This window comes from Microchirus variegatus (genome assembly GCF_963457635.1).
Source record: "Microchirus variegatus genome assembly, chromosome: 13".
Taxonomy (NCBI): Eukaryota; Metazoa; Chordata; class Actinopteri; order Pleuronectiformes; family Soleidae; genus Microchirus; species Microchirus variegatus.
The window spans coordinates 19348589-19368112 of NC_139814.1; the positions used below are offsets into that span (position 1 = coordinate 19348589).

Here is a 19524-nt window from a genome sequence, read left to right on the forward strand (position 1 = left end):
GCTGTTGTTGCTAGCTCACAGCCATTTTTATTTCTAAATTAAAATAGTGTACGCGAGGCGTTGACGGAGTATTTAAGTAATGCCAGTGTTTTTATGAATTTTCACGTTAAATTGTGACGCCGTTGACACGCGCTTTTTGTACAGTATTTATTTGGCAGCAGGCTGCCCCATTAGCATCTTTGTTGGAAGTTTGGGCCTACCGTGCCACCGCTTGTCGATTTTAACAATAGCCGCGACACACTCCTCTCCTCCGCTTGTTTTGCTACACGAAACGGGTTTGCGTTTGAAGCGAATGAAGAAGGAACATGGGAGATGAGCAGTTCTCTGTAGCTTTCTGCAACTGAGACTTTTGTTTTGCGGACGGACTATTTATTTGGCTGGGAGTGAATACGTTTTTGGAGCTGCATCACTAAGACATTTGGGATCACAAAGGAAGATGTCCAACGGAGCAGCAGGGAGCGGGGGTCTGGATTGGTTGGTAAGTTAGTTTTACACTCGCTACACCACCTCGCTAACTTAATCTTTCAAGGCACATAGAGAGATGTTGCACCCCCTCTAAAAGTGTGTTAGCATCAGCACTGTTTGCTACACGCTTTAGCTGGCATTTAAAACTCGCGTCTGTTCTGCTGTCCTGTGACGAGCTCACTGTAAAGCCAACAGCGGTCTCCATTTAAACAGTGGCCGGGTTACAAAGGATCGGGAGAAGATCACCGCTGCTTTTAATTTAGAATACTTTACTTAAAAAACCCAGCAACTATTGAATGTGGATTATATTGTAGCTTCTAACTCAAAGTCGCATTGCTTCCTATTTGGGACTGCACGGTATTAAGAAAACACAATGGATTATCGCGATGACCATATGGCCTGCGGTAAACAAACAAATACTATAGTATACGGTGTCAATGTTTCTTCTGATTTGATTATGTTACCAGTGTAGACACTGTGACAACAACATGCTTGTATGACGAAGAACATAAGTTAAGGAACATCTTAAAGGCAAACTTCGAAATGTATGTATTCTTAACAATCGTACTATGGGATATACTACGACTGATAACAGTTTATACACATTTAAACATACTATTTTAAAATATCTGTATAACTAAGTTTCCTAAACTTTTGGGGGTCCATGTCCTTTGATGAGTGTTAGTTGAAATGCATAGTATAATACATATATAGTTGAAAATTAAATATATTTTCCTTACTATCGATGCCTTTTTGTCCTAAATAATCACAATCTTTTGTATTAATCAAACATATTTGTGATTTATTTAATACCCATACATTTGCAGGCTTTGCAAAATCATTGAAGAGCAGCCATTGCGTACAATTAATATTTATATCACAAAGTGAAGAAGTCAGAAGACATCAATTTGTTTGTTTCCCCAGAATAAACAACACATGTTACATTGGATTTGGTTAATGGGACCCTTTTTAAAGGCCAGCCTGAAAACCCACTGACAATCCCCTCAGGGCCCACCAGTGGGCTACAGCCCACACTTTGGGAGCATTGGTTTAACCAGTTCTCTGATCCTGACTCCCATCAAACATTAGGTGTATGATCGTATTGCAGGTTTTCGCTTGTCTTGAGTGTGGACAGAAAGCAGGTTTGTCCCCGTTGACCCAAATGGTGTGCAGTTCATGGATGGTTGAATATGAGTGACCAGCTGAATCACAAAGACACACAAGATGATGATAATCTCTTGTCAAAAGCACAGTGTTTTTGTTTTCCCAGTGCCTGTGGCTTCAACACAGTTGACTAATAACAAAAATATCTCTGTCAAACAGGAGGCAGCTAATGGAAGAGGTGATGCTGGCAAGATGGAAGGGACCAAGAAAGACAAGGCAGGCTCCAAGCTGTCTGTGGAGCGAGTGTATCAGAAGAAGACTCAGCTGGAGCACATTCTCCTTCGTCCAGACACATACATCGGTTCAGTGGAGCCCCTCACCCAGGTGAGCCTCCATCAAACAGCCTCTTATGTTGTACTCAAATCAACGCTGATTGTTGTACCGTTACTGTTTTTAATGTAAAACGGATCCAGTAATAGGATAGAAATCAGGTTAATTCAGGTTAATGTCTGAACCCAGACAAGGGTGAATTAATTAAAGTGTTTTTAACAAGGTGTGATGTAAAGATTTAGGTGTGTCTTGTAGTAACAAGTGTAAAGTACTGACTTTTTCTACACATAAAAATGCAAACAGGAAAGCACATCTTCATAACTTGATTTAAAATGAACAAAGTCTATTAAATCTCTGTGTCTCGCAGTCTAGCTTAGGTCTCGCTCCACGTTGAGGAGGAGATGACAAAATAAGGCAGCTTGGAAGCTAATGTGTAACTTTAGCTTTGACTTATTTCACACGCCAACTATAATGTGAGCATCACAGCTTTGCTTGTAATCGTCCTCATGTGAGAACAAATAAAACACCAGCAATATAACTTCTTTTGAGAAGCAGTTTATGTTCACCCAACGTTAAGACAAGCAAAGATGGAGTGAGCACAGATTAATTTTGATGTTCTAGTTCTTACTCTTTAATTGTAAATTCATTTTTTGAGTAAAGCACCAAAATATGATCAATACATCATAAAAAAGTTTGGGTATCCAAAAAATGTAAACAAAATTTAAGTTTTCCTGCACTGATATCTTTTTATTTTCTACCTTTCAGCAACTGTGGGTGTTTGATGAAGATATAGGCATGAACCAGAGAGAGATCACCTACGTTCCTGGACTTTACAAAATCTTTGATGAAATTCTTGGTAAGGGAAGGCACACGGTCCATCTTTCTTTGACACTCTAATCTGCACTGTTCATATTATGGTTCATTTGTCATTTAAGATTGTCCCTTTATAACTGTATTGTATTGAAGTCTAAAATAATGTCAGCATCACTCACAGTCTGCTGTTGGCTGTGCTCAGCAGCACTGATGTATTACTGAATGAGGAGATTAGTTTCCCTCTGTGAGCTTGTCTGTATGTTCACTGTCTGCAGCCTGAATATATCTATCTGTGAAAAAAAGACGAGCGTGAAGTCATTTCATGTTTGGCAGGTTGTGTCCAGAGTTGCAGTCTGATTTACTTACCCAGATAAAGTTCAAGCCTGTTCAGTCAGCACTCCCTGGATAAATAAAGGCTAATAAAGCAGCTGTACAGTCACTGTAGTCGGATGCATATTGGTTTTAATGACTTTGTAAAACAAGTGGGAGTAATGCTGTTCTGAATCTCCTGCTGGTGAGGTGCACTAGTGTAATCGTTTTTTAAATGTTTACTCATACTTCCTATGTAGGAGTGTTGTTGATTATTACTTTAATATTTTTACTCTTGGTCCTCAGCCTGTGTGTTTGGTGCTGTTAAATTCTCACTGTACTATCACTATATCAATGTGACTACACAAGAGATAGAATGATTATTTTTAGTCCAAATTTCCAGCTTAATTTTAGAGCAATATGGTTTGGGCTTTTTTATTTTTTTTTAACTTGATTAGTTGTTTGGTCCACAAAATGTTAGAAAGTGATATACTTGTATGAAACAAAAAAACAGGGGAAAATTGTTCTAATTGTTTAATCATTACAGCCCTAAATGTGATTATCCTGCATGTTCTCCCATATTGTGTATCGGTTATCAACCCAAACAATCCCAATATATCTGCAAACATCCAGTATCACGCATCCCTTATTGATAGGAAACCTTACTGAAGCCCAAATAAACCAGATGTTTAATTAAGCTTTAGAAGGCAACAGGTTTGGTTGTGGAAAAAATGCTGAGTAATAAATCCAACTCAACCTTTCACAGGAAGTGTTTTGGAAGGAAGAAAGAATTACATGTATGTACAGTAGCCTGCTGCGATTTTGCTGCTAATATTTTTGCTAATAACAGCAGACAAGCTGAATAACGGTCAGTAATGACAGCCTCCATGTATTTCACTTCATGAAAACAACTGTTTGCATAATTGTGTGTTGTTAATAGTTTATTTTTGTGCCTTTATTCCCCCTCTACAGTCAATGCAGCAGACAACAAACAAAGGGACAAGAATATGACTGCCATTAAGATCACCATTGATCCGTGAGTGCAAAGCTTTATGATGTAATTACTGGAAAGCATATGTCTGAATCTGTAAAAGTAAAGTCGTATCACCTTCAGAGCCAGGTGAAAAGGTAGTAGATTTCAGTCGTAGATCCAGACATTGTACAATATAGTACTTCTCTGCTGGAATGTTATTCAACGCTGGTTTTATAAGCGTTTCACCTCCAGCCTGTCATCTGCTTCCACATCTGACTGCTGAAACAGCAGCGTGTCCTTCAGCTGAACTGATGCCGTCTCTAATGTCACCTGCTGTATAAATGATACTATTAGCTCAGTGCTACGTCTCTGCTGATAATGTGCTTTTATGTCCCGCTCCACTGGGAAGCTTATTAAACGCTCAAGTATCGTTGTGCGTCATGGATGAGCATTTCAAACAGCAAAAATGGTGTTTGAATATTTGATGGGATTATCTGTCGAAAGTTCTTCACTGATTGAAGCTTAACCTACACGACATAGTGCAAGTTATTTTGCCTGTGGGACATTATTCACTCCAAGAAAACAAATGACAACAAACTTGAGTGCGTTAGACCTGGTGAAAGTGATGCAGTATTTACAATGTGTGAGCCAAGCGGAGTGGCTGACGCCTGACGGCATGCATTAAAAGACCCTGGCAAATTTCATCACCTTTGCAGAGTCCACAAGGTATTGGTCTTGGAGTACCAGCCACTGGATGCATGCAATAAACCCCCAATTCCACCACTACAAACACACATGCACTATCACTAACTAAATGCTTGCGCCTGCTGTCACATAGAGGTAATGGATGCTCCAAAAATGTGCTACGTATAGAAGTAGAAAGATTTATTTTAATCAATGCAATCAAACAATTTTTTAACTTTTTGTGTTTCCCTTTAACCTTCCTCCACCAGAGAGTCCAATATCATCACGATATGGAACAATGGTCAAGGAATACCTGTGGTGGAACATAAGGATGAGAAGATGTATGTCCCCGCGCTTATTTTTGGCCACCTGCTCACTTCCAGCAACTATGATGATGATGAGAAAAAAATTACAGGTGAGAGGTGCCAACTTGACTTCCTAAATAGTGGCTCACTTCAGAAAGTTCAAAATTAGGGCTGCACCTACAAGACCAAGTGCAATATCCTCATCGGAAGACACTGCCATTAGTAATAATTATTGATGATTTTGGTATTTTTTGGTGGGAAAGATTACAGTTAAATTGCAAAAATCTCTCAAAATAAGCAAATCAGCCTTTGTCAACTTAAATGTATCCATTGCTAACCTTTGATTTTTCTCTCAGGTGGAAGAAATGGGTATGGTGCTAAACTCTGTAATATCTTCAGCACCAAGTTCACAGTGGAAACTGCTTGCAAGGAGTATAGACACAGCTTCAAACAGGTGAGGACCATCGGTTTGATTAAATATTCAGTGTTGATTTGAATTGAGATGAGTCATTATATAAATGTTAAAACAACAAACCTATGAACCAATATTGTACTTTTAGTACTTTGTAGCTAAACTGCGACATTGAAAGTGATCCTGTGAATGTTGCCATGACAGCAGGTAGCCGTCACATTATGTCAGTCTCACATTGTTAATTAAAAAGAGGATGACATGAAATGTATCTTGTGGGTTAGATATTATTGCTGACATGCCAGTTTTGGACCACAGGCTGCCAGTCGCTGACCACTGCCTAAGCTGATGATGTTTTTATAAATTTGATGTGATTGCAGCACATTTATAATGTGATGCAATCAAGTACCACTTGGTTTTTGAACAAATGCACTGCTGTTTTGTAGGGTTTTTGACATCTGGTCATGCTGGAGGTAAGGTTGTGTATATTATCACAGGTTTTTAACTTTACACTTGATGGTTGTCTGAGCAAAACTGTGAACTCACAGGGTGTTTTCATGTTGGTAGTTGGGGCACACAGTACAGGTGTTTGTATCATCTTCACACATTTTCTTTTCTCACTTACAGTGAACAGATGGTGTGTTATAATGTAAGACCTCGTTGAGATCTAATGCATTTGTTTTTCCTCAGACTTGGCAGAACAATATGACCAAGACCTCTGACCCCAAGGTCAAATTCTTTGACGGGGAAGATTTCACCTGTGTGACATTCCAGCCAGACTTGGCCAAGTTCAAGATGGAGAAACTGGACAAGGATATTGTAGCACTCCTCACTCGCAGAGCATATGATGTAGCAGGTTCCTGCAAAGGGGTTAAAGTTACACTCAATGGAAAAAAGTTACCTGTAAGTGCAAATCCATTTGCTCATTTTCCTTTGCTAGAGTGCATAGTATCATTGTTTTTTGTCTTCAATAAATATTTAACCTAACCTGAACCTGTCCTGCCACTACAGGTCACTGGGTTCCGCAGCTATGTGGATCTATATGTGAAGGACAAACTGGACGAGACCGGTGTGGCTCTGAAGGTGGTCAATGAAACTGTGAATGATCGTTGGGAGGTTTGCCTCACAATGAGTGAGAAGGGATTTCAACAAATCAGCTTTGTTAACAGCATTGCCACAACCAAGGTAACTGAACATGGAATTAGTGGAGTTGTATGTGTTGCTGTATGAGATACTGACACATGAGTGATCCCATCACAAGCCGTTAAGATTGTGTGTGAACACTCCCAGCTCTGTTTTGTCCTTGGTTCTGATCACAAAAAGATAGCTGCAACTTGTTTTAGTCAAAATCCTCTGATGCTGTCGTACCACTATAAGGCACCAATTGGACTGTTGACATAAAGCTCACCTCATAAGATCCAAGCTCAATAAAGTCTGTTATCTTAAGCTTCTGTTTTCAGTGGATAAATACTGTCTAACAGCGAAACAAACTTGGGAAAATATTAATTTTGTTATTTTATAAACTGCTCACACCAAAGTCTATACAGAAAATCTGTGATTTTACCTTATGACACAGGAGTTGTTAATCCACTGCTACCTCTATCAAGTTCAAATGTGTTCTCTTTGGACTTGTTTGAAATCCTTAGTTTTGGTTGATGTAAGTGAAACGAACTTCCCAGACAAGACAAGTCGACCAGCTGCTCCTGTGTCTCTGAAAGCTGAAAACAAGTTTTCCCAGTGATTCAAATTTAGTGGAAAAATGCTGTGAGATCATGTGGCAAATGTATCTTTCTGACATTTGACACTTGAAGAGGTTCAGATTTGATTATGACCCTTTTGTTAAGTGATTAAAGTCTTTTATTTACTTGTGCCTGCGTTCAGCCATGTTTTAAGTCAGAGTTTGCCTATGTGTCTCAAGCTGGTTCTCTGTACACACGGCACAATCTTTCAACGTCATACAACTACACTTCAAAAAACCTGATATGGGGTGGCGTATAGCTCATTTGGTAGAGCTGCCGTCCCATGTTGAGGCTATAGTCCTGCATGTCTTTCCCCTTCTCTGCCTCCCCATTTCCTGTCTATCTCCACGTAAACTATCAATTAAAGGCAATAAAAAGCCCCAAAAATATACGTAAGAAAAAAAGATCTATGTAGTGTTGAACTATGTTTTTAATATGTTTGGGTAATACGAGGGTTTGTTGTGGTCAGGGTGGCAGACACGTTGACTACGTGGTGGACCAGATTGTGTCCAAACTCATTGAAGTGGTTAAGAAGAAGAACAAGGCAGGAGTCTCAGTCAAACCGTTTCAGGTAGGTTAACCCGTTATTAGCATATCTTTACATGAAAGTGCGTTGAAGTGGTTTCAGTGTAGGTGTGTGTGTGAAAGCTGATCAACCTTCTCATTCATACCTCAGGTGAAGAACCACATCTGGGTGTTTGTGAACGCTCTGATTGAGAATCCCTCCTTTGACTCTCAGACCAAGGAGAACATGACACTCCAGACCAAAAGCTTTGGGTCCAAATGCGTTATGTCCGAAAAGTTCATCAAGGCTGTAAGGACACCTCTTACTCACTGTCACCTGCTCACCCTGTTTTTGGCTGCTTGTGTGAAACTGTCTGTGTGTCACCCACAGGCGACCAACTGTGGGGTCGTGGAGAGTATACTCAACTGGGTTAGGTTCAAAGCCCAGATACAGCTGAATAAGAAGTGCTCATCTGTAAAATACAGCAAGATCAAAGGCATCCCCAAGCTGGACGACGCCAACGATGCTGGTGTGTAAACTGATTATTTATTAATGTATAAACCAGACACCTGATTGTCCACCTCCAGTGGCACAGCTGTGGTTTTTGCCCCTTAACCTAAGTCATAAAAGTTGCTATGAGCCAGCGAAAGATTTGCAAAGCACTTAAATTGCTAGTATCTGCTGCACTTATGGTATTACAATACCTCATGAATAAATTATTTCCATTTTTGAGTTTTGAAAAAGTGATATTTCAACACTGTGTTAAATGTGGCATTATTCTCTAATAATTATCAGAGCCCTTTTGGCTGTTAGTTGGCCGTAAAACCAGAGTTTAGCTACTAAATCATTTTTTTATTTTGCTCTAAGCAGTTAGCAGTTTTTGATGAAGTCTATTGAGAAAATACTTCAGTTTCCAAAAAATGTTTTTCCGTATCCTCGTCCTAGGTGGCAAACACTCCGCTGAATGCACACTCATCCTCACTGAGGGAGACTCGGCCAAGTCTCTGGCTGTCTCTGGACTTGGAGTCATCGGGCGTGATCGCTATGGAGTCTTTCCACTGAGAGGAAAGATCCTCAACGTGCGAGAGGCCACACACAAACAGGTGGGAGATTAGATAGTAGCGAGTCACAAAATAAAATCTGTGATATCACTCAGTGAAACCTTTTTGCTGATATTAAAGCTTTGAATTGGCTGAATACAGAATACTGACTGAAACTATTATAAATTATAATAAATAAAACACATTTTGTGAGCAAAGGCCTTTAGTCTGATTGCATAAATGTTTGCTCATGTATCATTACCACTTTTCCAGTCAGGAGATTCAACATTTAATAAAAACTTAAACTTTGAATCCACCACTGTGTTTGTCAAATGTAATATTAATTGAATATTATTATAAAAGATTGCTTCATAGAACTTATTTTGTCCCACTCCTCTCTTTGGCCCCAGATCATGGAAAATGCAGAGATCAACAACATTATTAAAATCGTTGGCCTCCAATACAAGAAAAGCTACGAAGACCCAGAGTCCCTGAGAAGCCTACGCTATGGCAAGATCATGATCATGACTGATCAGGTAATCTACCTGTATGGTTTCACTCTCAGTCATAACAAGTCAGGGCTGTATACCTTATATCTTTCTCTCTATTCCCAGGATCAAGATGGCTCCCATATTAAAGGTCTGCTCATCAACTTCTTCCACCACAACTGGCCCTCTCTTCTGAAGCACACATTCTTGGAGGAGTTTATCACTCCCATTGTCAAAGTAAGGCCACATACAAACTACATTATCTTTAAAAAAACAATATTTTTCCACCCAAAAAATTGTGGGACTGCGCGACATGACCAGATATTATGATGGAAAAAAATCAGTAGATAATATCAATGTTTTTTATATGTCATATAATTAAAAAAGTTGAACAAACCATTTGATAGTGGCTTTAAACATCTATGTGGACAGAAAACAAGGAACAACATAAAGCAAGCTTTAAATGGGGCCTGCAGCGTTTCAATTTGTCTCGCTTTCACGGGCTCTTAAACCCTGAGATTGTGAGGACAGGAGATGTGCAGTTTTCTTTTTAAATTACTGTTTGTATCATTACGGTTTGAGTTGCACAACATTTTATAATGCTCTGTAAATGTAAACCTGAGGTGTGTTAATGTGTCTGCAGGCAACCAAAAACAAACAGGAACTGTCCTTCTACAGTATCCCTGAGTTTGATGAGTGGAAGAAGCAGACAGATAACCATAAAACCTGGCATATAAAGTACTACAAAGGTTTGCTACATGAATCATTTCAAACTTTCTAAAAGGACATTTGTATATGAATTAAAACCTTGTAAAATATATGATGATGATGATGAAAAACTAAATTTTCCAGGTTTGGGAACAAGTACAAGCAAAGAGGCAAAGGAGTACTTTGCTGACATGGAAAAGCACCGCATCACGTTCAGATACAGCGGTGCTGAGGATGACGCTGCCATCACTCTGGTCAGTTTTAAACTACATACAAACACTACACATATTGATCTGTAGGTGAATGAAAATGAAAAATACGTTCCAATTCCAACATAAGGAGAGGCCAACATTAAAAGTTTGTGTATTCTAAGCCGCACTGTTAAATGTGTTTGTAAAATGTGTTCATGGTTGGATTTTTTTTTCCACTACAGAAAAAAAAAAGGAAAAAAAGAAGATATTTCCTTGGTTTTCACTCTTGTGCAAACGAGGACAGTGCTCAGGCATTGACCATCAGTGTTGTGGTTGTTTTGTTTTCAGGCCTTCAGTAAGAAGAAGACGGATGACAGGAAGGAGTGGCTGACTAACTTCATGGAAGACAGACGTCAGAGGAGGATGCACGGCCTGCCAGAGGTTTGAAGCTTTGCTTACAGTTGTGTGATGAGGGGGGAGCGATGAAAGCAACATCGCTTGATGAATAATTGAAGCACAAGTTTGTAGATATTGTTTTTTCATTGTTGTGCATATTGTCATGTAAAAAAAAACCGACCTGCCACCTGTTAAAGTACATTTCTTAATGTTTTTTTTAATTGTTTTTCAGCAATACCTATATGGAACTCAGGCCAGACACCTCTCCTACAACGACTTCATCAACAAGGAGCTGATTTTGTTCTCCAACTCTGACAATGAGAGATCCATCCCATCATTGGTTGACGGTTTGTACATGTATATTGTCTTTGTGAGGTGATGTACTGATGCGTCGTGTATGTTGTTTTCATTCAGCTCTTTAAGTCTCCCTTCAGGAGTGTGTTTATAGGTGTTGTTGTGTTTCCAGGCTTGAAGCCAGGTCAAAGGAAAGTGCTGTTCACCTGCTTAAAGAGGAACGACAAGAGAGAGGTGAAGGTGGCTCAGCTGGCTGGTTCAGTGGCAGAGATGTCTGCCTACCACCATGGTGAGGTACGGTTAACTCATTGTCTTCCACATGGGATACCTTCTCTTCATTCGTTATCCCTGGGCAATTCTGGTGTTAAAGGGACAGTTGGTGGTTGTATGCGGTGTTGGTGTTCCTTTGCTCTGATTTACATAAATGGCACAAAACTTTTTTCCAGTCCGAAAAGGCTGTCCATGTGAGATGAAGCATAGACTCAAAGAGACTTTGATTTTAAGAACCAAATAGTTGATGACACTTGTGTCTTTGGCCAGGGTTGCAAATTTAAATGTTACCCATAAATTATAGAATGAAGTTATGCAGGCAATGTAAATATACTGAATGTTTTAAAAGTTCCATCCAATGTGATGACAGAGATCTTGAAGTCAGTACAGATTTGCCATGTTGTCTTTGCCTCTTACATTTGATAAAAAAGGGTGATTATTCTGAAAATCTTTATAAATCAAGGATTGGTTAGCTTTACCTTTATAAACATTAGAATGGGGGATATCTATGTGTAGGTTTAAACATTCAAACATGAAATGTATCATCATTGCTGATGACAGTGCTGATCATCTACTTTTCATTTGACCCTGTAGCAAGCTCTCATGATGACCATAGTGAACTTGGCCCAGAACTTCGTGGGCAGTAACAACGTGAATATCCTGCAGCCTCTTGGTCAGTTTGGTACTCGCATCAACGGAGGCAAAGATGCTGCCAGTCCTCGTTATATTTTCACCATGCTCAGGTAAAGCATTGACACATGGAGTAGGTTTATTTTTCAATTATACAGAGCTCTGTTTATTAAATGTGTAACCTGATTACAGTTTATCAGTTCAGCTGAGTCGTGTGTTTTTCCCCACAGTCGTCTGTCCAAGCTACTGTTCCCAGCAGTGGATTTCAATCTGCTCAAGTTCCTGTATGATGACAACCAGAAGGTGGAGCCTGAGTGGTACATTCCCATCATTCCGATGGTGCTGGTGAATGGCGCTGAGGGCATCGGGACAGGCTGGGCATGCAAGATCTCCAACTATGACCCCAGAGAGATTGTCAACAACATAAATCGCATGCTCAACCATCAGGATCCTCTGCCAATGGTAAACGGAGTACACACAGAAAACGAATCATGTCTCAAATAACTTTGAAGCATTTGTTAAAGTGATAAATGGAAAAAATTCACTCAAGTCTTGTGTTTTTCCACACAGCTTCCCAGCTACAAAAACTACAGAGGGGTGATCCATGAACTGGGTCAAAACCAGTACCTGGTCAGTGGAGAGGTGTCTGTCTTGGATAAGAACACCATTGAAATCACAGAGCTTCCTGTCCGGACATGGACACAGGTACATTTCATCTCTTTTTTTTCCTCTATTATTATTGCAGTTATTTTTTCCACATTAAAATTAAACACAAACAATTTGCATATTTTTGTCTTAGAACATAGAGGTGTCGCCTTTAAACATTGCAATATTAAAATATTGTTGGGTTGTCATGTGTCTTTTCATTCATTTAATTCTCCACATAAATGTTTGTTCTCGTGTGCAGGCCTATAAGGAGTCTGTGCTGGAGCCTATGCTGCAGGGCACTGATAAAACACCAGCACTCATCAACGATTATAAGGAATACCACACGGACTCCACAGTCAAGTTTGTGGTCCGCATGTCTGAGGAGAAACTGGCCCAAGCTGAGGCAGTTGGCCTCCACAAAGTCTTCAAGCTGCAGTCCAGCCTCACCTGCAACTCCATGGTAAAGTATTCAAGCTAAAGTGACATATTGATCATTTCAGGTAATTGTTTTTGTCCCGTTTAAATAAACAAATGGATTTTTAATCTACTTATTCTCAGGTTCTCTTTGACCACATGGGTTGTTTGAAGCGGTACGACTCCGTTCAGGACATTCTTAAGGAGTTCTTCGAGCTCCGCTTGCACTACTACAAACTGAGGAAGGACTGGTTAATGGGCAGCATGGGAGCTGAGGCCGCCAAACTGTCCAACCAGGCTCGCTTTGTTCTGGAGAAGATTGAGGGAAAAATTACAATTGGTAAAAAAAATCTTCAAAAAGTGTGAAACAACAATACAAAATGAACCGTGGGCTTGTTATTTGATTGTTTGAATATGATTCCTATAATATATAAGAATATGATTTTTTTTCCAATCTCAACAGAGAACAAATCAAAGCGTGAGCTGATCCGCATGTTGATCCAGAAAGGCTTTGAGTCAGATCCAGTGGTAGCCTGGGCAAAAGCCCAGGAGAAGGTACTGTTTGACAAATCAAAAATAAACTATTTGCATTAAATAGTTGTATATCGCCAGAGACCAAAGTCTTTAAGACCAACTTGGTGTAAATACGTCTGATTTCAGAAAATACACATGAATCGATGGACAAAGTCATTGTCATATCTCCTGCGTTTTTCTCTTCCAGTCTCAGGAGGAAGATTACCATGAAGGAAATGAGAGCGACGGCTCGGTAGATTCCGGCTCCACATCGGGGCCAAACTTTAACTATATCCTCAACATGCCTCTGTGGTGCCTCACAAAAGAGAAGGTGGAGGATTTACTTAAACAGAGGGACCACAAGGTATTATACAAGTATAAGTTTATAAGTACCTTTAATAAGAATCTGTTTGTATGAAAATGAGGTGATTGTGTTGATTTACAAAGTCAGTGCGTTTGTTGATTTTCAGAGAGGAGAACTAAATGATATTGAGAGAAAATGCTCTGAGGATCTTTGGAAGGAGGACTTGGCAGTCTTTATCGAGGAGCTGGGTGTAAGTGTGTTGATTTACAGCAGGGATGTAGATGTCAGTAGTGACTGTAAGTTTTTCACGTGTAATTGTTTGTGGAGCAGAACTAAAAAATACATTAGGATAATTTTTTTGATGAAACTTTGCTATCATAGTATCTGTTGTTTAATACTGACAAGCTAAAAGGAGGCAGACACCGTTCTTTCAATAAGCTGATCCTTTTGCTGTAGTCCAGTTAAATACGTTTTTTGAAATCTTTCTGTGTTTGAGAATGTATTATATGTTATATAAGTATCTGTGTGTGTGTCTGTCAGACCTTGGAGGCTCAGGAACGAGAGGAGCAGAGTTTAGGGAAAGCCATCAAACTGAAGGGCAAAGTGGGCAAACCTAAAGTGAAGAAGATGAACCTGGAGGAGACCCTGCCGTCGCCGTTCGGTCGCAGGGTGGAACCTCCAGCTCAGCTTGTCAAATCTGATGCTGCAAAGAAAATGACCAAAAAGAAGAAGGTAACAACTTCAGATGAAAGTCTGAGGAGCTAAGAAGAGTAATCTCAGGAGGTTGGAGTCTAATACAAGTTATGCTCTCTCCACAGTGTGATGCAGATTTAGCAATTAAGTTGGAGATTGATGATGATGCTTTGGGTGGCGAGGGAGGAACGGGAGAAAGTACTGTCGCTGTCACTGTCGCCAAACCAAAGACACCACGCGCCAAGAAAGAGAAGAAAGAGCCGGGTCAGCATCATCTTCATGTTTCCTCTAACATGTAGAAATAATATTTTAAATAATAATAATAATAATCATTGACGATACTGACACTTAACAGACTCTTTTGTGCTGTGCTGCAGGGACCCCTAGAGTGAGAAAAACACCAGGACCCAAAGGTGGTGTCGCTGCTAAGAAGGTGAAGAAGAGAAACCCCTGGTCTGAGGAGGAGTCCATCTCAGACAGTGACCTGGAGAACAGTGAGCCCCTCTTCCCCAGAGAGACAAAGTCCCAGAGAGCGTCAGGTAAAACATGCTGCAGTGTAAAAGTTGTTTTACCGGTTGATGGTTCTCGATACCTAATTCAATACTACGTTAAAAAATAACAAAAAAACCATCCCATGTACTCGACCTACCTACAGTTTTCTCCGTCTCTTTAACTAATAAACACAAATCGATTGTCTCCATCAGTCGAGCACCCACTGTTAAGAACCCACCGCTGATTTATTTTTTACCCCCTAAAATGCAGTTCTCTCCCTGCTGGATCAGAACTCTGGCTACCTCATGCTGAGCAGCCTTGACTGACTTTAACTGTCAGTTTAGTGTGATGTAACTCGGCTGAAACCGGACTAATGGCCGCACATGGCACCAGAACCTGCAGCTATAACAATGTGGTTTGACACACAAATCTGTGCTCTTGTCCTTTAGCGTCCAAGCCAAAATACACGTTTGACTTCTCAGAGGAGGAAAATGCAGAGGAAGAGAACGGAGACGGCGATGTGGCGTCTTCTCCAGTGAGGTCGTTCAAGGACGACACCACTTCGTCTGTAACCAAGAACCGTTACGACCCTGTCGATTATGAGGATTTTGAAGACGCTGACGACAACGAGGTTTCATACTCTCCTCTGATACAAAAGACCCCGTAAGACCCCAACATTTACTCAGCAGCTCCACTGTACATGCGGTCAAATAATCAGCAAATTATAGTAAATATGACATTTCACTGCTTTTTCTTGTTGCTTATGCCTTTTTCTTTTTTTAAAGGACGGCACCTGCAGCTAAAAAGAAAGAGACAACCAGCGTCTTCTCATCCAAGCTGGACTTCTCTGAAAAAAGCAATGACACTGGTGAGTAAAGCGGCGTGTCGACAAACTGTTTCAACTTGAACACTTCAAATGGAATCACAAATGAAAAAGGCTTCAATTTTATAATTTTATTTCACTCTTTATCTGGATTATTCCATCTCGTACTTCTTTTCCATTTATAAAGGTCAGGATGAGGCGGAGAGAGAGAGAGAGCTATTCTTCTGATCGGTTCTTTAAACTCTGCAGAACAAAACTTGTGCTCCTGGGAACATTCCTAGCTTAATAAACATGTTTTGTGTGTCTGCTCTCTTGCTACAGATGGATCCAAGTCTGACAGTGACAATGACAACGGCCCGATGTTCTCAACATACTCCAGCAGCTCTGCGTTTGACAAATTATTGTCATCAAAGAAAGGTACCGTTCATGTTTATCCAGCAGAGGGAGCTGTATTGCAGGTTTTCAGCTGGTGCTTAGTGTGGGCCCAGGAGAGCGAAGTACTGAGCTGTTCTTGATGAGGAACTGAGTCTAATAAGAGAGTGTGATTTCAAAGCTGCTGTCACTGTAATCCTTAATTTCAAATATGTGTTAAATAGCTCTATATTCTGTCAGCTCTCATTGATCTCGAAAAAAAAAAGGCGCTCCTCTCTGTTTATATTAAGCCTGTTGGCTGTGTGGCAGGCCGCTATAATCTAATCTGTCCTGACAGTTTAATAATGACCCAACTCATTAATTACACTTCCCATAGTAACATGAGATCATGTTTAGTGTTGCAGTTTTGATCCATGTACAGCTTTAATTGCGTTGGCCTCATTCTGACTTGTACATGGGATATCACACTGTGTCAATGTCCATGCTGTCATCAGTAAAGTTATTACCTTGTTTATACTCCGTTTTGTATGACATGCTTATCAGTGAGCTGTGTGTGTCCCACCAACACCACCATACTCTGAATTAATTATGTGTTGGCATCGCTGACGGCACAACTCTAGATGATGCATTAAATTGTTTCATCGCGTGTCTGCAGCATTTTGTGATCATGTTTTTATCTGTGATCTCCAGCAGCTAACAAGTCCTCTGATGCAGCTGCCAAACCTAAGAAGCCACCAGCACCAAAGGCAAAGAAACCAGATAAATCTATCTGGGACTCTGACTCGGACACTGGGTCTAAGAAGCCAACACCAGCTCTTAAAGGTATGACACAGAGTTAATGTCATAGAAATAAATATAGCTATTGTGCTCCACGTGTTGACTTGGTTGATGTACACTTTGTTTAGGTAAAGGTCGGGGGAGGAAGAGAAAGGGCTCTGGTTCTGAAGAAGACTACAGTCCTATGAAGAAAGCGGTCAAACCTGCCAGCAGAGTGAGTCGGCAGGGACTAATTAAAAAAAACCAAAAACGTTGACTGATTATAAAATATATGTCTACCTTTTAGTAGTTCATATACTTTGTTTAGTACACAGTCTCGAGTATCTCACATAAATTTGTTATTGTTCTCGTTCTTCTTTTGCAGAAGCCTCAGAAACCTCCATCTGATGACGAGGATGACATCAGCAACAGCCAGAGCAGTGCGTCCTGTGACCGACCGGGCCGGGCCAAGAAGGAGGTGAAGTACTTCCACGAGTCGGACGACGGAGACGACGATGTCGACATGTTTGATTAAAGCTGGAAAGGTTCAGACACACTCCTACTCCTTTGTTCCCACAGACTTTTGTACATTTCCTGTTTCATTTTCTTTTCTTTATTTGTGATGTTCAATGATTTTTAATGTGTAGGTGTTTTACACTTTTTATTATTACATATACAGGTTTCTTTTTTTAATGCTCATTGAAATGTTATGTATTTGTCCCGAGTGGCTTTTAGATGTTTAGAGCGCTGTGTGCTTTAGCACAATTTAATTGTTAAAATATTACGTAACTTTTTGAACATGAAGTTGAAAGTAAACAATGAAATGTCTGTTGTTGTGCCGGCCTGATCCTTTCATGACTCGGCTGTTTTGTGATGTATTACATCACACTCACTGAAGCTAACATTTAGCTAGCTAGCATACAGGTGTAGGAATCACACTTGGGAAATGGAAGAAGGCATTGAAAGGAATGTTGGGTAAATTGACATTTCCCTCAAATGTGGAGTGTTTTCGAAAAACCAAAAAATGACATCCAGACAGATAATCTGAGGACTTTTGATGTCCCAATTTAGCTCCAATTCACGAGTTGCCATGGTAACAGCTGTTTCCAGTGCCTTTCCTCATGTGGTTACAAAACAAGGTTTGCGAGGAAGCCATGTTGGCCCATAAGAAAGGAGAAAAGTGAATATAAAGTCTTGTTGGTGACTCACTCATTTAACATATTTATGCTACTCTCTTTTTTGAATTCAACATCCAGTCGATGGGATTGAGTTGCTTTTGTTCATGATTTGTTACACAACACATCTTCTTCACACAGGTTTAGGACAATTTGAAGAGTCTCAAGAAATTGAAGTGGAAAAACAAAAAGTTAAGCTTCATATTGAATGTTTAGTCCAGCCTGCTTCATCGTTATGATTACAGTGCAAGAGTTCACATTTTCAATAGAAAAAAAAAACACCCAATGAAAGTGAATGTTTTATTGATGTATTGACCATATAACAGGACATGTGTCCAGCTTTTATATCAGAAATCTATTCACCCTAAATTTAATCTATACTAAGTTTCAGTGACTAAGGTCATTTTAAGATGAGGCCATGTAGAAAAATGTAAGCTTATTGGTGGTGATGGTAAAAATCAAACAACCATGTAGTTTGTTCTTGGTCTAGCATTACTTCTGGAGATGATTTTGACTTCAGCAGCAGAAATGGCGTTCATTTTTGAGTTTTATCCTGCTGCAAATAAAATGTGTAAGTATCGTAAACATGTCGGTCACAGAGATCCGATTTTAGGAAGTAATCCAAGAGCCAGAGGGATTCCCGGTGGTCATTTGTTAAGGGAACAGTGCAGGGTGATCTTAAGTGCTGTGTCTGTGGAAGCACACTTTCAAACCGCAAACATCGATATATTTATTTTTGCCTTCTTTGGATCATTTAATGAAAACACGGTTATTCACATTACAAAGTTGTGAGAGCACAAGTATTTTAAAATAAATATATTTTATTACTTTGCCAGGACAGTTCATGGTAAAGTTAAACAGTATATGAACATAAAAAGCATATGTTAATATACAAACAGAGACGATATTTAAAACAGAGAGCGGAAACAGGTCAAAGCTCAAACCTCGGCGCAGCGACTGAGGTCAACTTCACCTGACGGTCTGGCAGCAGGGGCTGATGGGATACATCCACATCCGTCCTCTGCCTTTTCCACCCTCTCAGCCAGCACAATGTGACCCTTATGATTCATAGTAACACATCTATACAACACTGCATATGACTGATGAGTGGCGAGGTCCTTTTTGTAAGCGACGGGAAAAACACGTCGACCAGAAACACCTTGAAGATGAACAACAGAGCTACTGCTAATGTCTGATCCTGGTTCACAGTGTAGTGTGTTGGCTCCTGGTTTCCACTCGGGTTGGACTGGTATGTGACGCAGATACAGGCTTTGTTTCACCGTAGTGCTGCTTTAGTGTTAGGGTAGTATTGGTCAGACAAGCAGGTAAACAGCCTCCTGCCTACCTTTTTATAGGAGTCAGTTCAGTTCACAAGATGCCACAAAATTATTAGAAGATATAAATAAAAACAAGTTGACATGATGTGACAAGTTTGTTAGTTTTTCCTGTTCCAAACCTCATATTTATTAAAGGTCCAGTGTGAAATATTTAGGAGGGTTTTTTGTCAGAAACTGAATATAAGTGAATTAATTGACTGTGTGAAATGAATTGAAACAGTGATTTTTGTATTTAGACAAACTAGTCAGATCGCTTACTGCACAGACCAAAAGTAATGGTCTGAATTGAAATACTTTGTCAGCTGACAGCTTAATGCACCTGTTGACAATCATGTCCATTCTAG

At 40.0% G+C, this 19524-nt stretch overlaps 1 protein-coding gene across 1 annotated transcript; it reads left to right on the top strand.

The window, feature by feature from the left end:
• The first annotated feature begins 64 nt into the window (after positions 1–64).
• top2b (DNA topoisomerase II beta) lies at positions 65–17406 on the top strand. The gene is made up of 36 exons (XM_083900103.1): positions 65–478; positions 1789–1953; positions 2665–2755; positions 3994–4057; positions 4948–5093; positions 5340–5437; positions 6083–6295; positions 6404–6577; positions 7601–7702; positions 7808–7945; positions 8027–8165; positions 8582–8739; positions 9087–9212; positions 9291–9401; positions 9808–9913; positions 10017–10126; positions 10412–10504; positions 10692–10806; positions 10926–11047; positions 11618–11766; positions 11884–12115; positions 12224–12358; positions 12561–12761; positions 12860–13055; positions 13179–13270; positions 13437–13592; positions 13699–13782; positions 14073–14264; positions 14351–14489; positions 14603–14764; positions 15167–15380; positions 15503–15585; positions 15862–15957; positions 16603–16734; positions 16818–16903; positions 17054–17406. Exons 1-36 carry the CDS (start codon positions 437–439, stop codon positions 17201–17203), a joined length of 4812 nt encoding a protein of 1603 aa, XP_083756229.1. The 5' UTR covers positions 65–436; the 3' UTR covers positions 17204–17406.
• The last annotated feature ends 2118 nt before the right edge of the window (positions 17407–19524 follow it).